The 19,420-nt window shown below is 46.6% G+C and overlaps 1 protein-coding gene across 1 annotated transcript in view; it reads left to right on the forward strand.

Moving 5' to 3' along the window:
• Window positions 1–19,420, forward strand: part of LOC121000638 (probable acyl-CoA dehydrogenase 6) — a 166,039-nt gene that overhangs the window by 135,816 nt on the left and 10,803 nt on the right. Inside the window, exon 6 of the mRNA XM_040431205.1 lies at window positions 14,668–14,835. Coding sequence (XP_040287139.1) covers window positions 14,668–14,835 — 168 coding nt within the window. The remainder of the gene's footprint in view (window positions 1–14,667; window positions 14,836–19,420) is intronic.

Genomic DNA, 19,420 nt, shown 5'->3' on the forward strand with positions numbered 1-19,420 from the left:
GCTGACTCTGAGGCGCCGCACCACTGCCACCAATGAATATGTCTAATATTAAAGTAGGGGGCGGGCTTACCGCTGCGTACCGCTTGTGCTCGCCGAACGGCAGCCTCCTCCTCCTGACGTTGCTCTGTCTGCCCTAACGCTGCCCGCGCCCTTCTCCCGCCCATTTATTGTACATAGGAGGTGGCGGAGCTGGAGCGGAGGCAGAGACGTGAGCCAGGACAGGAGAGGGAGTAGTCCCATCTGGGGAGGCAGAGGAAGCAAGAAGAGCCGGCCTGCCTGAAGATACTGCGTCACTGCGTGCCTGCTAAGTTAGGTGAGGGTAGTGGTGTCATCATGGCCAACTGCTGCTCCCTAAATGTAAAGTACAAAAAACTGTGCCCTGAGTGAGACGTTCAGGGAATAAAAATCCATGTGCAAACCTACAAAAACACTTTTCATGCTGTAATATTGCGCTGCAGGTATATTAGGGAAGGACGAAATAACTTTCCACAAATGAGACCTTCAGAGCAGAGATTGTGAAAGGTGATACTGAGGTTGTCTGATTGCTAGCCATTTTCCCTAAGGCTACTTTCACACTAGTGGCACGGACCTCCGGCAGGCTGTTCCGGCGGGTGAACAGCCTGCCGGATCCGTCCTGCCGCTAATGACCGCGTGCCCCCGGACTGCTACTCTGCCCCCATTGACTATAATGGGGGCGGAGTTCCCGCGAGTCACGGCAAAAGGCTGTCGGAATAAAACTAGAACATGTCCCGTTTACTGTACATAGGGTGGCGGAGCTGGAGCGGAGGCAGAGACGTGAGCCAGGACAGGAGAGGGAGTAGTCCCGTCTGGGAGGCAGAGGAAGGAAGAAGAGCCTGCCTGAAGATACTGAGTGCCGTCCCGCGTGCCTGCTAAGTTAGGTGAGGGTGGTGGTGTCATCATGGCCAATAATAAGCTCTAAGTAACCAGATACAAAGGGCCACAGAACATCCAGCATTCAGGCAAACTGCATTAAACAGCATGCAAGTGAAGCTTATTGTCTGCATCCCTGGTGGAGTAAGGCAGTCACAGGGTTAATATAATATATATATATATATATATAATCCAAATAAATGTAACGCAGCACTCCTTAGATAAAAACACATTTTGATACAGGCAACGTTTCAGCTCTCTCACAGAGCCATTATCAAGCCAAGTGATAATGGCCTGATACTGAAACGTTGCCTGTATCAACATGTCAAAATCACAGAAATATAGTGGCAAATATGGAGGAGCTGCTCAAACCCCAAACACTGTATCGTGTTTCTCATTGGGGGAGCAGTCCCACCGCATGTGGACCGCAGTAATCGACTATCCCCAGCAAAAAAATGCGTACAATGGAGGATGTCGGCGCGGTCCACATGCACCACAAAGGCATCCTACACAAACCGAAGCATTGTGCGGAGGAAAATATAATCGTATAAATCACACAAAAAAATGCACCAAACGGATATGCCACTGACTATACTGGCTAGTCATAAATGCAGATATTAAAAGCTGAGACTTTTGCCAACACGTGTTGAATAAATTTTGTATTTTTTCACTTTTTATCTAAGAAGTGCTGCGTTACATTTATTTGGATTGTGTTTGCACCCCAGGACCCAGGGGAAAATGCTGGCACCTTAATCATTTGCATCACTTGAAGTGAGGAGTGCTGCCCTGCCATCCTTTGGATATATATATATATATATATATATATATATATATATACACTGTACAAGGGTATATACTCACTGTACACAGGGATATATATATATATACACTGCTCAAAAAAATAAAGGGAACACAAAAATAACACATCCTAGATCTGAATTAATTAAATATTCTTCTGAAATACTTTGTTCTTTACATAGTTGAATGTGCTGACAACAAAATCACACAAAAATAAAAAAATGGAAATCAAATTTTTTAACCCATGGAGGTTTGGATTTGGAGTCACACTCAAAATTAAAGTGGAAAAACACACTACAGGCTGATCCAACTTTGATGTAATGTCCTTAAAACAAGTCAAAATGAGGCTCAGTAGTGTGTGTGGCCTCCACGTGCCTGTATGACCTCCCTACAACGCCTGTGCATGCTCCTGATGAGATGGCGGACGGTCTCCTGAGGGATCTCCTCCCAGGCCTGGACTAAAGCATCTGCCAACTCCTGGACAGTCCGTGGTGCAACGTGACGTTGGTGGATAGAGCGAGACATGATGTTCCAGATGTGCTCAATTGGATTCAGGTCTGGGGAACGGGCGGGCCAGTCCATAGCATCAATGCCTTCGTCTTGCAGGAACTGCTGACACACTCCAGCCACATGAGGTCTAGCATTGTCTTGCATTAGGAGGAACCCAGGGCCAACCGCACCAGCATATGGTCTCACAAGGGGTCTGAGGATCTCATCTCGGTACCTAATGGCAGTCAGGCTACCTCTGGCGAGCACATGGAGGGCTGTGCGGCCCTCCAAAGAAATGCCATCCCACACCATTACTGACCCAATGCCAAACCGGTCATGCTGGAGGATGTTGCAGGCAGCAGAACGTTCTCCACGGCGTCTCCAGACTCTGTCACGTCTGTCACATGTGCTCAGTGTGAACCTGCTTTCATCTGTGAAGAGCACAGGGCGCCAGTGGCGAATTTGCCAATCTTGGTGTTCTCTGGCAAATGCCAAACGTCCTGCACGGTGTTGGGCTGTAAGCACAACCCCCACCTGTGGACGTCGGGCCCTCATATCACCCTCATGGAGTCTGTTTCTGACCGTTTGAGCAGACACATGCACATTTGTGGCCTGCTGGAGGTCATTTTGCAGGGCTCTGGCAGTGCTCCTCCTGTTCCTCCTTGCACAAAGGCGGAGGTAGCGGTCCTGCTGCTGGGTTGTTGCCCTCCTACGGCCTCCTCCATGTCTCCTGATGTACTGGCCTGTCTCCTGGTAGCGCCTCCATGCTCTGGACACTATGCTGACAGACACAGCAAACCTTCTTGCCACAGCTCGCATTGATGTGCCATCCTGGATAAGCTGCACTACCTGAGCCACTTGTGTGGGTTGTAGACTCCGTCTCATGCTACCACTAGAGTGAAAGCACCGCCAGCATTCAAAAGTGACCAAAACATCAGCCAGGAAGCATAGGAACTGAGAAATGGTCTGTGGTTACCACCTGCAGAACCACTCCTTTATTGGGGGTGTCTTGCTAATTGCCTATAATTTCCACCTGTTGTCTATCCCATTTGCACAACAGCATGTGAAATTGATTCTCACTCAGTGTTGCTTCCTAAGTGGACAGTTTGATTTCACAGAAGTGTGATTGACTTGGAGTTACATTGTGTTGTTTAAGTGTTCCCTTTATTTTTTTGAGCAGTGTATATTGCAAAAATCCACGGCACTCCTTAAAAGTGAAAAAACTTGCTATTTATTCACACATGTCATACAGCAACGTTTCGGTTCTCTTTCAGAACCTTTTTCAAGCCTTCAACACTTGGCTTGAAAAAGGTTCTGAGAGAGAACCGAAACGTTGCTGTATGACATGTGTGAATAAATAGCACATTTTTTCACTTTTAAGGAGTGCCGTGGATTTTTGCAATTTGTCTACCACCCAGAATCGAGGGGTTACCGCTGGCACCCACTTTACAGTTGGCAAAGGAGTGCTGCCCTACTTTTGATGTGTGTGTATATGTATATATATATATATATATATATATATATATATATATATATATACGGTATATATATATATCGCTAGTGGCCTAGGGAAGTACAGGTGTTAGTGTTAGCATCCTGGGTGATCAAAAGCATTGAAAGGGCTGATATCAGTTTTCCTGGTGGTCCTGCTTGCATCTGTGACCCCGCTAGCTATACCACTATGCTGTATTAATATGGCGCAGTTTAATTGCATTTGCAGTAACATATTGCGTTGATTTGTATCCTTAAGTTAGGACACCCCATGTTCACATTATAGGGCACCTGAATATGTGAGAGGACGTCCCTGACCAGAGTGAATCAGCAGGACCTTCATGTGAGCAGCTACAACATCTGGGCTGGCAGTACGGTGCCAGAAAACCAGCAGTAGTCCTTCAAAATCCGTGACCCCAGGTGCCCGGCTGAGACCCTATAAGTAGAAGTTATAATACAGTATGCACTACGCATATAAAGTACCTGCACCCCTCCTCAGCTCAGTTATATTACCCCACTGTATAATGTACCCTATACTCCACAGTTATATAACTGAGGGCTATCAGGGTACATTATACAGGGGTAATATAACTGAGGGGTATCAGGGTACATTATACAGGGGTAATATAACTGAGGGGTATCAGGGTACATTATACAGGGGTAATATAACTGAGGGGGGCTATCAGGGGACATTATACAGGGGTAATATAACTGAGGGGTATCAGGGTACATTATACAGGGGGTAATATAACTGAGGGGTATCAGGGTACATTATACAGGGGGTAATATAACTGAGGGGTATCAGGGTACATTATACAGGGGGTAATATAACTGAGGGCTATCAGGGTACATTATACAGGGGGTAATATAACTGAGGGGTATCAGGGTACATTATACAGGGGGTAATATAACTGAGGGCTATCAGGGGACATTATACAGGGGTAATATAACTGAGGGGTATCAGGGTACATTATACAGGGGGTAATATAACTGAGGGGTATCAGGGTACATTATACAGGGGGTAATATAACTGAGGGGTATCAGGGTACATTATACAGGGGGTAATTTAACTGAGGGGTATCAGGGTACATTATACAGGGGTTAATATAACTGAGGGGTATCAGGGTACATTATACAGGGGGTAATATAACTGAGGGGTATCAGGGTACATTATACAGGGGTAATATAACTGAGGGATATCAGGGTACATTATACAGGGGGTAATATAACTGAGGGGTATCAGGGGACATTATACAGGGGTAATATAACTGAGGGGTATCAGGGTACATTATACAGGGGTAATATAACTGAGGGGGGCTATCAGGGGACATTATACAGGGGTAATATAACTGAGGGGTATCAGGGTACATTATACAGGGGGTAATATAACTGAGGGGTATCAGGGTACATTATACAGGGGGTAATATAACTGAGGAGGGGTATCAGGGGACATTATGCAGGGGGTAATATAACTGAGGGATATCAGGGGACATTATACAGGGGTAATATAACTGAGGGGTATCAGGGTACATTTTACAGGGGGTAATATAACTGAGGAGGGGTATCAAGGGACATTATGCAGGGGGTAATATAACTGAGGGGTATCAGGGTACATTATACAGGGGTAATATAACTGAGGGGTATCAGGGTACATTATACAGGGGTAATATAACTGAGGGGTATCAGGGTACATTATACAGGGGTAATATAACTGAAGGATATCAGGGTACATTATACAGGGGGTAATATAACTGAGGGGTATCAGGGTACATTATACAGGGGTAATATAACTGAGGGGGGCTATCAGGGGACATTATACAGGGGTAATATAACTGAGGGGTATCAGGGTACATTATACAGGGGGTAATATAACTGAGGGGTATCAGGGTACATTATACAGGGGGTAATATAACTGAGGGCTATCAGGGGACATTATACAGGGGTAATATAACTGAGGGGGGCTATCAGGGGACATTATACAGGGGTAATATAACTGAGGGGTATCAGGGTACATTATACAGGGGGTAATATAACTGAGGGCTATCAGGGGACATTATACAGGGGTAATATAACTGAGGGGTATCAGGGGACATTATACAGGGGTTAATATAACTGAGGGGTATCAGGGTACATTATACAGGGGGTAATATAACTGAGGGGTATCAGGGTACATTATACAGGGGTTAATATAACTGAGGGGTATCAGGGTACATTATACAGGGGGTAATATAACTGAGGGGTATCAGGGTACATTATACAGGGGTAATATAACTGAGGGATATCAGGGTATATTATACAGGGGGTAATATAACTGAGGGCTATCAGGGGACATTATACAGGGGTAATATAACTGAGGGGTATCAGGGGACATTATACAGGGGTAATATAACTGAGGGGGGCTATCAGGGGACATTATACAGGGGTAATATAACTGAGGGGTATCAGGGTACATTATACAGGGGGTAATATAACTGAGGGGTATCAGGGTACATTATACAGGGGGTAATATAACTGAGGGATATCAGGGGACATTATACAGGGGTAATATAACTGAGGGGTATCAGGGTACATTTTACAGGGGGTAATATAACTGAGGAGGGGTATCAGGGGACATTATGCAGTCGTAATATAACTTATATATTACCCCTTGTATAATGTCCCCTAATACCCCTCCTCAGTTATAATACGCCCTGTATATAATATACCCTGATAGCCCTCAGTTATAGACAGAGCATTTCTTCTGCTCACACAGGTTAAATAAAATAGTCTGCTCTATAAGCACCACATTATTTTCTGTCCGCCGCCACAAAACAATCTGGAAGTGCCCCCCCCGAGACCAGGCTCTGGATCCGCCACTGTCCAGTCCCCAGGCATCAGTGATCTGAAAAGCGCGGGTACCCACACACTGTCCCACAGATGGGGTCGCCTATTATTAATCTGAGGTACATGGTGCTATTACATTAGTACCCCCATGTACCTCAGATTAAAAGTAAGTGGCCCCCAAGCACCTCATCAAATAATGGGCAACATTGGGTTAACCATTAATGTGAGGTACACATAATGAGGTTACTTAGTGTTAATGTGAGGCACATGCAGGTCCAACTTGATAAAGCAATGTGCCTCATATTAACAGCATGTACCTGATTCCATTAACCCCATGCTGTCCATTATGTTAAGCGGGGTACTTGACGAGGTTGCTATTAATATGTGGCACATGGTTTCATCAATTCAGACTCCATGTGCCTCCCATTAATAGCCAGTAACCTTATCATACCCAACACCAACCCACACATTAACCCCATGCTGCTCAATGTCCATTATGTCAGAAATTACTTGCTGGTGTTACTATTAATATGAGGCACAAGGTTTTATCCATTTAGACCTCTATTTGCTTCACATTAATAGTAAGTGACCCCATCAGATACTTAGCAAAAATGAAAAATGAAAAAATACCCACACATTTACCCCATGCAACATGGGGTTAACGTGTGAGTATTTTTTATTTTTTTGCATGTTATCGAATTGGTGTTGCAATACTTTTTTTGGTATCAAACTCAAAATTCTGGTATTAGAGAAGACTTCATCCCTGTTCAGTGGACGTTGTATTCTCTCTAGCTGAGACACCGTGCAATTGCTGCGGACCTCTTCACAGCCATTGAGAAGATGAGCGGTTCCTGCAAGAATGACCTAGTCTCGCAAGAACAGCTCATCTTCTCCCTGGCTGTGAAGAGGTCCGCAGCAATTGCACGGTGTCTCAGCTAGAGCGAATACAACGTCCACTGAAAAGGGATGAAGTATCTTCCTCCCTGAACCTAGAATTACAGATTTTTCAATATAGGGCGCTGCCTATACCTATACTATGCTACACTACATGCCAATCACAGCTTGACAAAGGGCGTATTCACTGTTGCCCAAAACGTTACAGCAGTATGTGAATATCCATATGTGGTGGTTCTCCAATTGCAGGATTTATTAGGGCAACGCGACAAATAGGAGAACAAGAATAGTGCCGTTGAACTTGTGTATAAGTCAAGTGAATACATACTAGGCGTGAAAAAGAAACAGAAAGCTGCATTTAAAAGAAAATACCAATAGTCCTACTTAAATTACGGGTTCATCGCAACAGGTGATTCACATGCCCCAAACCCGCTGTGTGTAATATGTGGCGAACGACTACCTAACGAGGCCATGAAGCCTTCAAAACTGCTTCGCCACTTAGAGACCAAGCACCCTGCATCAAAAGACAAGCCTTTGGAGTTTTTTGAAAGAAAAAAACATGAATATGAAGGACAGAAGCAATTACTGAAGACCACCTCATCATCAAATGTGTCTGCACTGAAAGCATCATTCTTAGTGGCTAACCGCATTGCCAAGGCTAAGAAGCCCTTGGTGAAGAGTTGATCCTGCCTGCCGCTAAGGACATCTGCCGTGAGCTTTTAGGAGAGGCTGCAGTTAAAAAGATAGCACAGGTTCCTCTTTCGGCTAGCACCATAACTAGACGAATTGATGAAATAGCAGAGGACATTGAGGTACAATTGTTAGAGAGGATTAACGAGTCACCGTGGTACGCAATCCAAGTTGACGAGTCTACTGACGTTGACAACAAGGCAATAATGCTCGTCTTTGTGCGATATATATTTCAGGAGGATGTGCATGAGGACAACCAACAATACCACAGCTGCAGAGCTATTCAAGTCTTTGGATGATTACATAACAAGAAAACTAAACTGGTCATTTTGTGTCGCTGAATGCACAGATGGAGCCGCTGCCATGACTGGACGGCTTTCTGGTTTAACTACTCGGGTCAAGGAGGTTGCGCCTGAATGGGAGTCTACGCACTGTGTCATCCATAGAGAAATGCTGAAATGTCACCCGAACTTGACAGCGTTTTGAAAGATGTGATTAAAGTAATAAATAACATCAAAGTACATGCCCTTAACTCTGGTCTGTTCGAGCAGCTCTGTGAGGAGATGGACACGGAGCACAAACGTCTTTTGTTACATACAGAAGTGAGGTGGCTTTCTAGAGGTAGATCTCTGGCAAGAGTTTTTGAGTTACGAGAGCCGCTTCATAGATTTCTTTTAGAAAAAGAATCACCACTTGCTGCACATTTCAGTAGTAAAGAATGGGTTGTAAAACTTGCTTACTTGTGTGACATATTCAACTTGCTCAATGACCTCAATCTGTCACTTCAGGGGAGAATGACAACTGTCTTCAAGTTGGCAGATAAAGTGGCTGCATTCAAAGCGAAACTGGAATTGTGGGGACAGCGACTCAAAATAGGGATATTAGACATGTTTCAAACATTAGCAGGGATTTTGGAAGAGACCGAGCCTGTACCTTCATTCTCCCAATTGCTGCACGCTCACCTATCTCAGCTTTTAAAAGAGTTTGAGCGTTATTTTCCAACCACACAAGACCCTAGAACCAGGAAGGAATGGATCCGTGACCCATTTGTGAACAAGCCTGGTGAGGCAACCTTGTCCGTGCTAGAAGAAGACCAACTGCTTGAGTTTGCAAATGATGGCGGCCTGAAAAGTATGTCAAATCTCGCAACGTTCTGGATTAAAGTCAAGGCAGAACATCCTGAGATCTCCACAAAAGCGCTGAAGACTGCTGCCATTTCCAACATCCTATCTTTGTGAAGCAGGGTTTTCTGCAGTAACAGCAACCAAAACAAGATTACGGAGTAGACTGGACATAAGGAACACACTTCGGGTGTCATTGTCGCCCATCACCCCTAGATGGAACTGTCTCGTTGCACGGAAGTAAGCCCAGTGCTCCCACTGATTCAGCATTATGGTGAGTTGAGTCACATTTAAATAATAAGTGTATTCGTTACATAGTGTAATATATTTTAACATGCACCTTGTGTTTTGTCATGCGCGTGAATCAGTGAACCCCGCCCACTGCAAGCCCCGCCCACCCCCTAAGCCCCGCCCCAGAACCCACCCGGTCCCCGGGAAAATTGACTTGTATGAAACTGGTCCTTGGTGCAAAAAAGGTTGGGGACCACTGCTCTAAAGGTACCAAGGAAAAGTTAAAGTGCTGCATGAGATTATTTTCTATTACTGACATACATAAACGGATATAGCAACAGCTACCACTAGGTTCCTGCCCTTATGAGTAGGGTGTCTATTCACAATTTGCCCTCTCGGTAATGAACTAACAAGACTGCACAAAGCGCTCAAATACTCAACGACGTGGCCGTAGTTGTATATGGAGCGTGAGGGTGACATGTACTGTAATCCCTCTATGATGCTATGAGACGCCCGCAAATAGAAGGGTGGCTTCATCCTGTATTCCCTTCCAAGCACCAAGGTCTATAAATAGATTTTCGCACGGTCACCTTGATGACTAACAGGTAGCTACTACATTTTTCTTAAGGCAGTGCACAAGGCCTTAGGACATAGACTAGGAGAAGGAGCCGATTCTCTCCCATATCTCCATGAGGGTTATTCCCTCCAAACATATATTAGCAGCGGGTCTACCCTTGACTGTGTTAGATCTGCTTGTGACGTAACCTGACGTCCTCAGAGGCAGTCCATTTTCAAAGGGTGCTCCCAATTAACCTGCGCAGACGTGCGCAACTGGGGATGTTCCTGAAGATGGGGGGAGTCCTGACGAGCATGGCCATCTGAGTGAGGACAAAATGGGGGCAACAAAACAAATAAAACATAGCCAACAGTTCCTCACCCGTCAAGTCCAGTCCATGAAGTGGCTCCCTTTAGTCCGTAATTTTCTAAATTCAATAAAGAGGCTCCTTAGAGGAGGTTCTTGAAATCCTCCTCACTGCTACTGCTGCTGATTGACATAAGAGGTTGTTCCTGCCTCTTGTAGGCCAGGCGTGCTGCAACAGTAGTGCTCTGGCGACTCCTGCTGGCAGATCTCGGAAGTGACCTTGTGGTTACAATAGCCACTGCTGCAGCGACTCTCTGCTTCATCGGGCCGGAACCTCCTGCCATGGAAAAGGAATCCAGTACCTCCAGCTGAAGAGGCAGTGGTAGAGAATCCTCCGGTCACGGTGGTGACTCCCAGGCAACTCTCTCCATTGCCGATGCCATTTTCAAAGGTAGTTGGTAGTTTACTACCGTCGGGCTGAACGTAAACATAGCAGTAGCCGCACATTCAAGTTGGCATGTGGGTGGCGGGGGCATACCTGGAATAAGGAACTCCGGCTTTGGCTGTGGATTCTCACCAAAGTGTAGTACTCACCCTGCGGTTTCTTGCAGGCAGTGTACTCGACCGACGGCTACTGGGTCTTCCTGCCAGCACTCCGGTGCTAGCGCTGGGACGAGGGGCTTCTCCAGGAGGGTCACTCCAACAGCGAAGGGTCCCTTGAGGGCCTCCATAGGGGTATATTCCACCTGGTCTCCCTTGTACAAGCTGTGCCAGGCCTGGGGCAAATAGGGGCGCTTGACAGAGCGACGTCCTACGAATATCTCCTGCCCGGTCTCGTCATCCATAAGGAATCCACTTCCGCATTCAACTGAAAACCAGACGACGGTTCCTTTTCGCCGTTCTAATTTCGGGGTCCCCTGGCCATGGACGATCCAAGATGCGGATTTCCCAGTCTTCAATGGCTCGCTTATATTCCCACATAGTAGAGGTGTGGGCCGTTATTTCTTTAGGGACCATAGGGTTTAGTCTAACGAAGGTACCGCTCTTCCTGGGCGGCGGAGTGGATACATAAGTGGCGCCATCTTACTTCCTCTTTGGCCACAATGAACTGGTGAGGGAGGAGGAGCTTTTGGGGTGGAGTTTCCTTTCTGTATATTTACATCGGGTTGTTCCCTGTGGGCAGGGCTGTATTTTCCTGCTCTTGGGCTGGACGTTCCTTGGTTTTCCCGCTCTTGGGGTGCAAGAAGAAGATACGCCATCACAGGCAAAGATGGAAGATTAACCCCTCGGATGCCGATGTGTACTTTTCTGTGCCTGTCGCTCCACAGTAAACGTAATAAAGTCATTTCTAAAGGAACCCAGGCTTTGGCTCTGAAGCAATAAATAGAGGGAATAATTGAGGGATTAAAGAAAGAAAGAATCGAGTCCAGACCTTATATAAAGTTGAACAGCAGCTTTACTTGAATAAATGTTCATCCAAGACAATCTTCAAGCTTTATCTTGGTACATTAAAGCTTGGCAGGAAAACCCGTCTCTGCTACATCTGTTTCTCTCTGGCTCTGCTGTACTGACAGGCTGGCTGTATAACTCAGACTCTTCTGTCTGCTGCACTTCCCTCTTTGTAGTCTGACTCTTAAGTTATGCCAGGGAACTATACTCCTGGCTCCTGAGGCTTTATGCTTTGGCCTCAATGACCAGCAGAGCTGAAGGTGTTCTGCCTGGCATGGCCACGTCCAGCAGAGACGTGCCAAGCACACCCTCTCTTGGCAGGGGGTGAGCTGGAACTCACTAACTCTGGTCTCCACCCTTCCTGCAGGAAGTGGGGAGAGCCCACTCCTCTACAGAGGGGGGTTAGAATGGAATGGAAGGTTCCATTCTACCTAATTGTACCTCTGCCGTTTGTGCTGCCACCTGCTGGTGAACAGGCATATTACATCTGAACATAACAGTTATATTAGAAATAGGAATGCACCGTGTAGTAGACTGAAATAAAAACACAAGATGACATTATATTAGCCCATTAGAGATAGTAGCGGGGTTAAGAAGTGATAATGCTACTCTGGGGCGTTACATATTTAACTAGGCATACTTCCTGGTAGGATTGATCTGGCTGGTTAAAATGATTCCTTACTTTTCCTGTGCTGGCTATGCCCCTCAGTGCACTGGCAACCTTGTTTGAATAAAAAATTTAACTTTTTATTCTTGGGAACAAGACAGGTATCACTGTGATTAGCAGGATGTACCCTACCAGGTGGTATGCCTGGTTTAATAGAGTTGATCATGCTGACAGGTGCTCTTTAAAGGGGTTGTGCCAAAATATAAACTTTACTCCATGTCAACCGCATAGGTGTCACGACGGGGAGTGGGGGAACCCCCATCGCGCAATGCTCTGGCTACCAGGCCGCAATGCAGGGAAAAGGGAGCTGGTCACCTCCTAACGCTTCCCTCAACAGGCCCTAGTCTCCTAACTGTATGAGCCCCCTTCAGTGGTAAGAGGACTCATACCCACGTGCCTAGAGACCTAGGAATCCCTGCATTGACCTACAGATGATGACAGGGCAGAGAATACCTGTGCATCCATAACACGGATGACAGGCGTCTCCAGAGGCCCAGGTAGCTGACAGGATGCAAGACTATGGGTGAAACAGTATGGCAGGTAAGTCACACAGCAACATAACAATGCTATAAACACTTACCTGCTGCAGCCGAGATGGACGGAGGCTCCAGGCTGGGAAACCCATAGTCTTGCCTTCGCTTAAACTCCTCTGGGAAAGGAAGCCCCTTCCGGAGCAATCACACCACCATGCGAACCTCCAAACAGGGACCACACCAAAACTACATACAACAGGTGGGGGAGGAATAACAGAAACACACCGGAGAGGACAAACTGACACAGCAAAGGAAACAGAATCAGAAATAAGGGTGGCTCAAACATCAAACATACAGCCAGGGAGCAAAGCTCCAACACAGGCTGACAAGCAAACTCTGACCTCAGACAGCAACACACCAACATATAAAGAGGCCAGAGGTCACACCCACCACAGAACATTAACCCTGTGCAAACCAAAAATGGGGAAACACCCCAACCCAGGGAAAATGCCTCACATGCAAACACCGTGGCCAGCGGCAACCGCACGTGTAGACAGAGTCACGACTTAACCAAGGGTCGTGACACTCCCAACCCTCAAAGCCCCCCCAACCGAAAAGGGGAAGCTGGTGGGGCCAAACAACAGGGAGGGGGGGAGGGGCAATGCCTGATAACCACCAGTGTCTCCCTCCAGAACTGCCGCCAACCAACCTGGACCGTCACAAAGGTCCCAGGTCGTCAGCCACCAAAGCAGACTGGAGAAAAGAATAACTGGAGGCACTGCCAGACAGGTACCCGTATCTCCCTCCAGAACTGCTGCCAACCTACCTGGACCGACACCTAGATCTCAGGCAGCCAGCCACCAAAGCAGTCTGGAGGAGGGACACTGGACACCGCGTCCAACTCTGGAAAACGTTCCTACTCCAGGTCGCTGCCAGCAGACATTCCCAGACCAGCACCGAGCAGGTATACCAAGGAATACACTGCCAGCAGACGACCAGAGCAAGAAACCCTGAGAGGGACGAGGGGTCACCAACATGGACACGGTTAGCAAGGTGGCGGGGAATAAGCCACCAACCGCGCCGTTAATGGTGAACCCCATAACGCTCTCCCTCCGGAGAACACGCATGTATGCCGAAAACGGCAGACAATACATGCTGCACCCTCTTTCGAAGGCCCGCGACTGCGGAGCCATTATTTGTGATTATGTCACGACGGATTGGATGTGGACCAAGAATACGTTTGTGTGCATGTGGCTTAATCCTGATATGGAGAACGGCCACGACTCGAGCATAGGGACCAGAAAAAAATGTCATCAGATGTGTAATCTATAGGGTCCTGTGAATGGAAGAGGTGCAGCCATGTCTCATAACAGCCAATCATAGATGATGGGGATGTAGTGCTACAACCGCAAGTTGTAAAAGAAGGCACTTTTCATGCTGAGATGCAAGGAAATTTGAGCAATCACTAGTAGATGGTGGAAGAGCTTGCTTAGAACTTTACTAGGTCAAGTCTATGTGAGAGACATCTTAACTGAGTGTCTGATACAGGCGTTCAGGAGCTATAGAAAATAGCCCATATTCTGCCAAATTTATTTTGCGCATTTAGCTAGGTATGGAGTACACCCTTCTCCTTACACTACCACATTTTTTAAAATATATCATTTGTATTTCAGTTGCTCAACAATTCAAGATCTCTGCTTGCTGCCAGTGAATGGAAACATTAAGCAATTCTTATTTAAACACATGCCACCAACAACTGTCGTTTCACAAATTTTCCTTCTTCGTTAGGTATTAAGACCAACGCTGTGAGAAAGGGGGACGACTATATTATCAATGGAAGCAAGATGTGGATCACTAATGGCTGCCAGGCCGACTGGATGTGTCTCCTTACAAACACAAGCGCTGGACAACCCCACAAAAATAAGTCTCTTATTTGTCTCCCCATGAAGACACCCGGTAAGCTCAGGCTCCTTGATAATGTGTGTTATGCACCATGTTTTCTACTGAAAAAAACACATCTTTGGGGGGCATTTTTCTATTATTATTGCATTGTACTCATTTTGAGCTAAAAATTATTTTATCAATTGGTCTTTATTAAAAATATGGAGCCCTTTTTTCTATACAGAGCTGAGATGCTCTAGAAGCTCCCTTCGGATTCTCTGTCTTTTCCGTCAGACCAGGAGCAGACGGACCCCTTATCTCTGCTCTCTGACATTATAAACACTCATTATAGCTCATTTCTTATATTACTAATAAGAATGTGGCTTAAAAAAGTGTTTATGCCCTTTTAGTAAATTAGAGATAATGGTTATTAGATGACTGGCAGGGGAAAGTGAAAGTAGGATGCACACAGCTAGAAAAACAATTAACTCTTTGTGACAGAACAGTTCAATATTTTTAATAAAGGCTAATTGAAAAAATAATTTTTAGACAAAAATTAGTAAAATGCAGTCATAAACAAAAATTGCCTCTGAAAGAGTACAGAGCCTTTAAAGGACTATACCAAGCAGAAGAACTGGACAGGTGATAAATACTAGATACTCATCCAATGGCTAGGACCTCGACCAGCTGCCAGCCGTTGGATCCTGTTCCCCCATTCCGTCCAGCCTGCTGGTGCGGCAGTGGAGCATGCACCCCACCACTCCATTCAAAATCTACGGCACTGACCAAACCAGATGAGCACAGTACTCCATTCAAACGCCTCCTAGCTCATGTCTGGCAGCTGAAGAGAACAGGGGACCTTTTCAGGGGCAGGACCCCCATCAAGCTAGACCTTTTATAAAAACGTCTAGAATATAAATGTTTCTGTATGGAATGCCCCTTTAAATGAATTAGATTAGAAAAACATGGCTGCCTTCTAGTTTGGGGAAGTGTTTAGGGTCCATTCACACATCCGCAATTCTGTTCGGCATTTTGCGGAACGGAATTGCGGACCCATTCATTTCTATGGGGCCGCACGATGTGCTGCCCGGATCCGGAATTGCGGATCCGCACTTCCGGGTCCGCAATTCTGTTCCCGGAAAAAATAGAACATGTCCTATTCTTGTCCTCAATTGCGGACAAGATTAGGCATTTTCTATTAAGTGCCGGCGATGTCCGTGTTTTGTGGATCCGTGGATCCGCATAACACACACGTTCACATCAATGTTTAGCTTTCCGTTCTTCTGATCCGTCAGAAGAAGAGAGAGAGAGAGAGAAAAAAACAGGATCCTGTAAAATAAATACGGATCCTGTTGCATCAGTTGTATTCCATTTGAGCCCTTTCCGTCTGAGATCCGTTTTTCTTAGACGGAAACGAAAGTACTGCATGCCGACAGAAATGGCTGAAACGGATGACAACTGATGCAACAGGATCCTGTTTTTTTTTTTTTTCCTCTCTTTTTCTGACAGATCGGAAGAACGGAAGGCTAAACGGTGATGTGAATGCATCCTTACCTGCAATGTATTTAGCTCTGCTCCATTAGGACACAGCTCCATGACTCCAGCTTAACTGCATTGTCTACTGGAGTCTACGGTAGTCTGAAATCCAGTCCCTGTTTCATCAGAGGCTTAGACTGCCATGACATTTTTCATAGCAACTCTGCCTGTTCAGGTTGGCTGCTCTGTGAAAGCACAAGCCCACTAGGATGTTAAAGGGGTAGTCGTCCAGTTAGAAGAAATTCCCTATGTACAGGATATTTCCAGTTGTTAGAGGATATTCCCTAAGACTACTAGACTGGTGAGTGTCCTACTCTCGGGGACCCTAATGATCATGAGAACAGGGATCCCAAACCCCCCGGAGCTCCCTGAAATGAATGGAGCGGCAGGTCGGGCATGCGTACTGCTGCTCCATCCATCTCTATGGGGACTTCTGGAAATAGCTGAGCGCCGTACTCGTCTGCCTCCGGAATGCCTGCCACTCCATTCATTTTGGGGGGCTCCGAGCTGTAAGCGGTCTCCGTCTTTGTGATCAGTGGGGTCCCATTGGTAGCACTCCTACAGATCTAATACTGTGGATAGAGGATAACTTCTTACAACCGGAATACCCCTTTAATGCGTGCAGAGCTGATATGTTTTATGGCAAGGAGAGAAGCATCAACTACCAGTAACTAATCCACCAGTGAAGATATCTGGTAGCATCCACATATGTTAATTAGGGGGAGATCGTTCCTGGGTTATGAGAAATACATTATATTGGGGAGTTGCCAGTTTAGCAGTTTCCTATGCGGCTCAGCACAGAACTATACTGTTAAATGGAGCTACATCGTTCACATCATTTCCTCCACCTTTTCTGTTGGAGCAGAATGTGTTGCCTCGAGCTGATTATTACCTGCAGGCAGGGCCGGCTCCAGGGTCATGTGGGCCCTTGGCCGATAAAGTCTCAGTGGGCCCCTTGTGGCATTTTGCACGGCGCTTACGGCAATGAAACTGCATGTATTATAGATTAAATACCTTACACAGAGAATGCTACAGAGTGGATATATGTGAATCAGTCCTTATGTGCCTGCTTTTATTTTCTACCCAGTGTTTCAGTCCCTCAGGTCTACTCACAGATATGTGCCCCCTCACAGTACATATGCCAAGATATGTGCCCCCTCACAGTAGATATGCCAAGCTATGTGCCCTCTTATGGTGGATATGCCAAGATATGTGCCCAGTGCCCCTTCATAGTGGTTATGCCCATATGTGCCCAGTGCCCCCTTCACAGGAAATGAAAAAAAACAAACAATAAATCCTCCTGGCCTCAGTCCCCTGGCTCCTCCCATGATCTGCGCTCCCCATCAGCAGGATACTGTGACACATGGCGCTGCTGTGTAGGAGGAGCAGAAGCTGATTGCCAGACTGCCCCGCTCCTCCTCCTACACAGGTCAGCAGGACCATCTGTGAGGACATCGTGCTGCTGTTGCTGTGGAGCGCTGGCGGCTCAATGGTGGAGCAGGGAGCAAATAGTTCCCTGCTTCCGTGGCATGCCTACGGTGTTTGGCACCCGGGGCGGGTTCTTTCTCTGGCACTCCGTACCCAATACTTTAAAAAAATTTGTACCCCCTCACAGTAGTATTGCCTTATTGTACAACCTTCACAGTAGTTTTGTACAGAAGTGTGCCCCCTCACAGTAGTTATGCCCACATTGTGCCCTCTCACAGTAGTTATACCCTCTCTGTGCCCCTTTCACAGTTGAAATGCCCTATGTGTGCCCCATTTACAGTAATAATCCCCATTGTGCCCCCTTCATAGTAATAATCCCCATCGTGCCCCCTTCACAGTAATAATCCCTATTGTGCCCCCTTTATAGTAATAATCCCCATTGTGCCCCCTTCATAGTAGAAATCCCTATTGTGCCCCCTTCACAGTAATAATGCCCACTGTGCCCCCTTCATTGTAGTAATGCCCACTGTGCCCCCTTCATTGTAGTAATGCCCTCTGGCTCTGTGCCCCCTCCATAGTAGAAATGCCCTCTGTGCCCCCTCCATAGTAATAAAGACCTTTGTGCCCCCTCCATAGTAATAAATACCTCTGTGCCCCCTCCATAGTAATAAAGTCCTCTGTGCCCCCTCCATAGTAATAAAGTCCTTTGTGCCCCCTCCATAGTAATAAAGTCCTCTGTGATCCCTCTGTATTAAAAGCAAAAAACACAGTAACTACTCACCTTGCCCCGTTCCTGAAGCTCACATACCTCTCTTCCCTGCAGGCACAGATCGCTCTGCAGCACTGTGTGGGTGGGGCTTATGCAGATTATCGGGCTGCAGGCTCCGCTCACACAGGCCGGCAGCGCGATCTGTGCCTGCAGGCTGAATGGTGGAGCGGGGAGAAGTCTTCCTGCTTCACCATTCTGTGTGCGCTGGCCTGAGGGAGGGGTGGAGCGCTGAGAGCTGAGCGGTGAGTGACAGGACCGCAGCTCCCTGCGCTCCAGCAATGAGCGCTACCATCTGTATTGATGGAGGCGCTCATTGCTTCTGGTCTCTGTCAGCTGTGCTGTGGGCCCCGGCATTTGACCGGGTATGCCGGGTGCTGACGCTGGCCTTGCCCCATTGTATTCACCCGTCTTCCCTGCCGCTCACCATCTCCTATGACGTGACTAAGGGTTACTCATCTATATGGGTTATTGCTATGGGTACGGTCAGCCTGCCTATGGTTTCCCAGAATTTGGCTTATCTGATGATTTTTAGTTCTCACATCTCATCTGTATTCTGCTGGCGTACCCTTTGATGACACATCGCCCGGAAATGTACTATATCATCCTATAGTATGTGGGCCAGACCCAGAATTTAGCACGCATTGGATCACATGGGGGGGTCTTCTGGTGAATGTCCACATTTTTTCACTATGTCCATTTTAGGTCCAAAATTCTGCTCTCAATAATTTCTTAATATAGCTTTCATTTTTTCCCTGCATAGAGAATTGGTAAATTCTGCCACCACTAGGGGGAGCTTACTGCATACTGAGCTATGATTGGGTTCAATGTATTACAGGTCATCTGTCAGCAGATTTGTCCCTATGACACTGACCTGTTACATGTGCTCTTGGCAGCTGAAGGCATCTGTGTTGGTCCCATGTTCCTATG

This window comes from Bufo bufo, chromosome 5, assembly GCF_905171765.1.
Source record: "Bufo bufo chromosome 5, aBufBuf1.1, whole genome shotgun sequence".
Taxonomy (NCBI): Eukaryota; Metazoa; Chordata; class Amphibia; order Anura; family Bufonidae; genus Bufo; species Bufo bufo.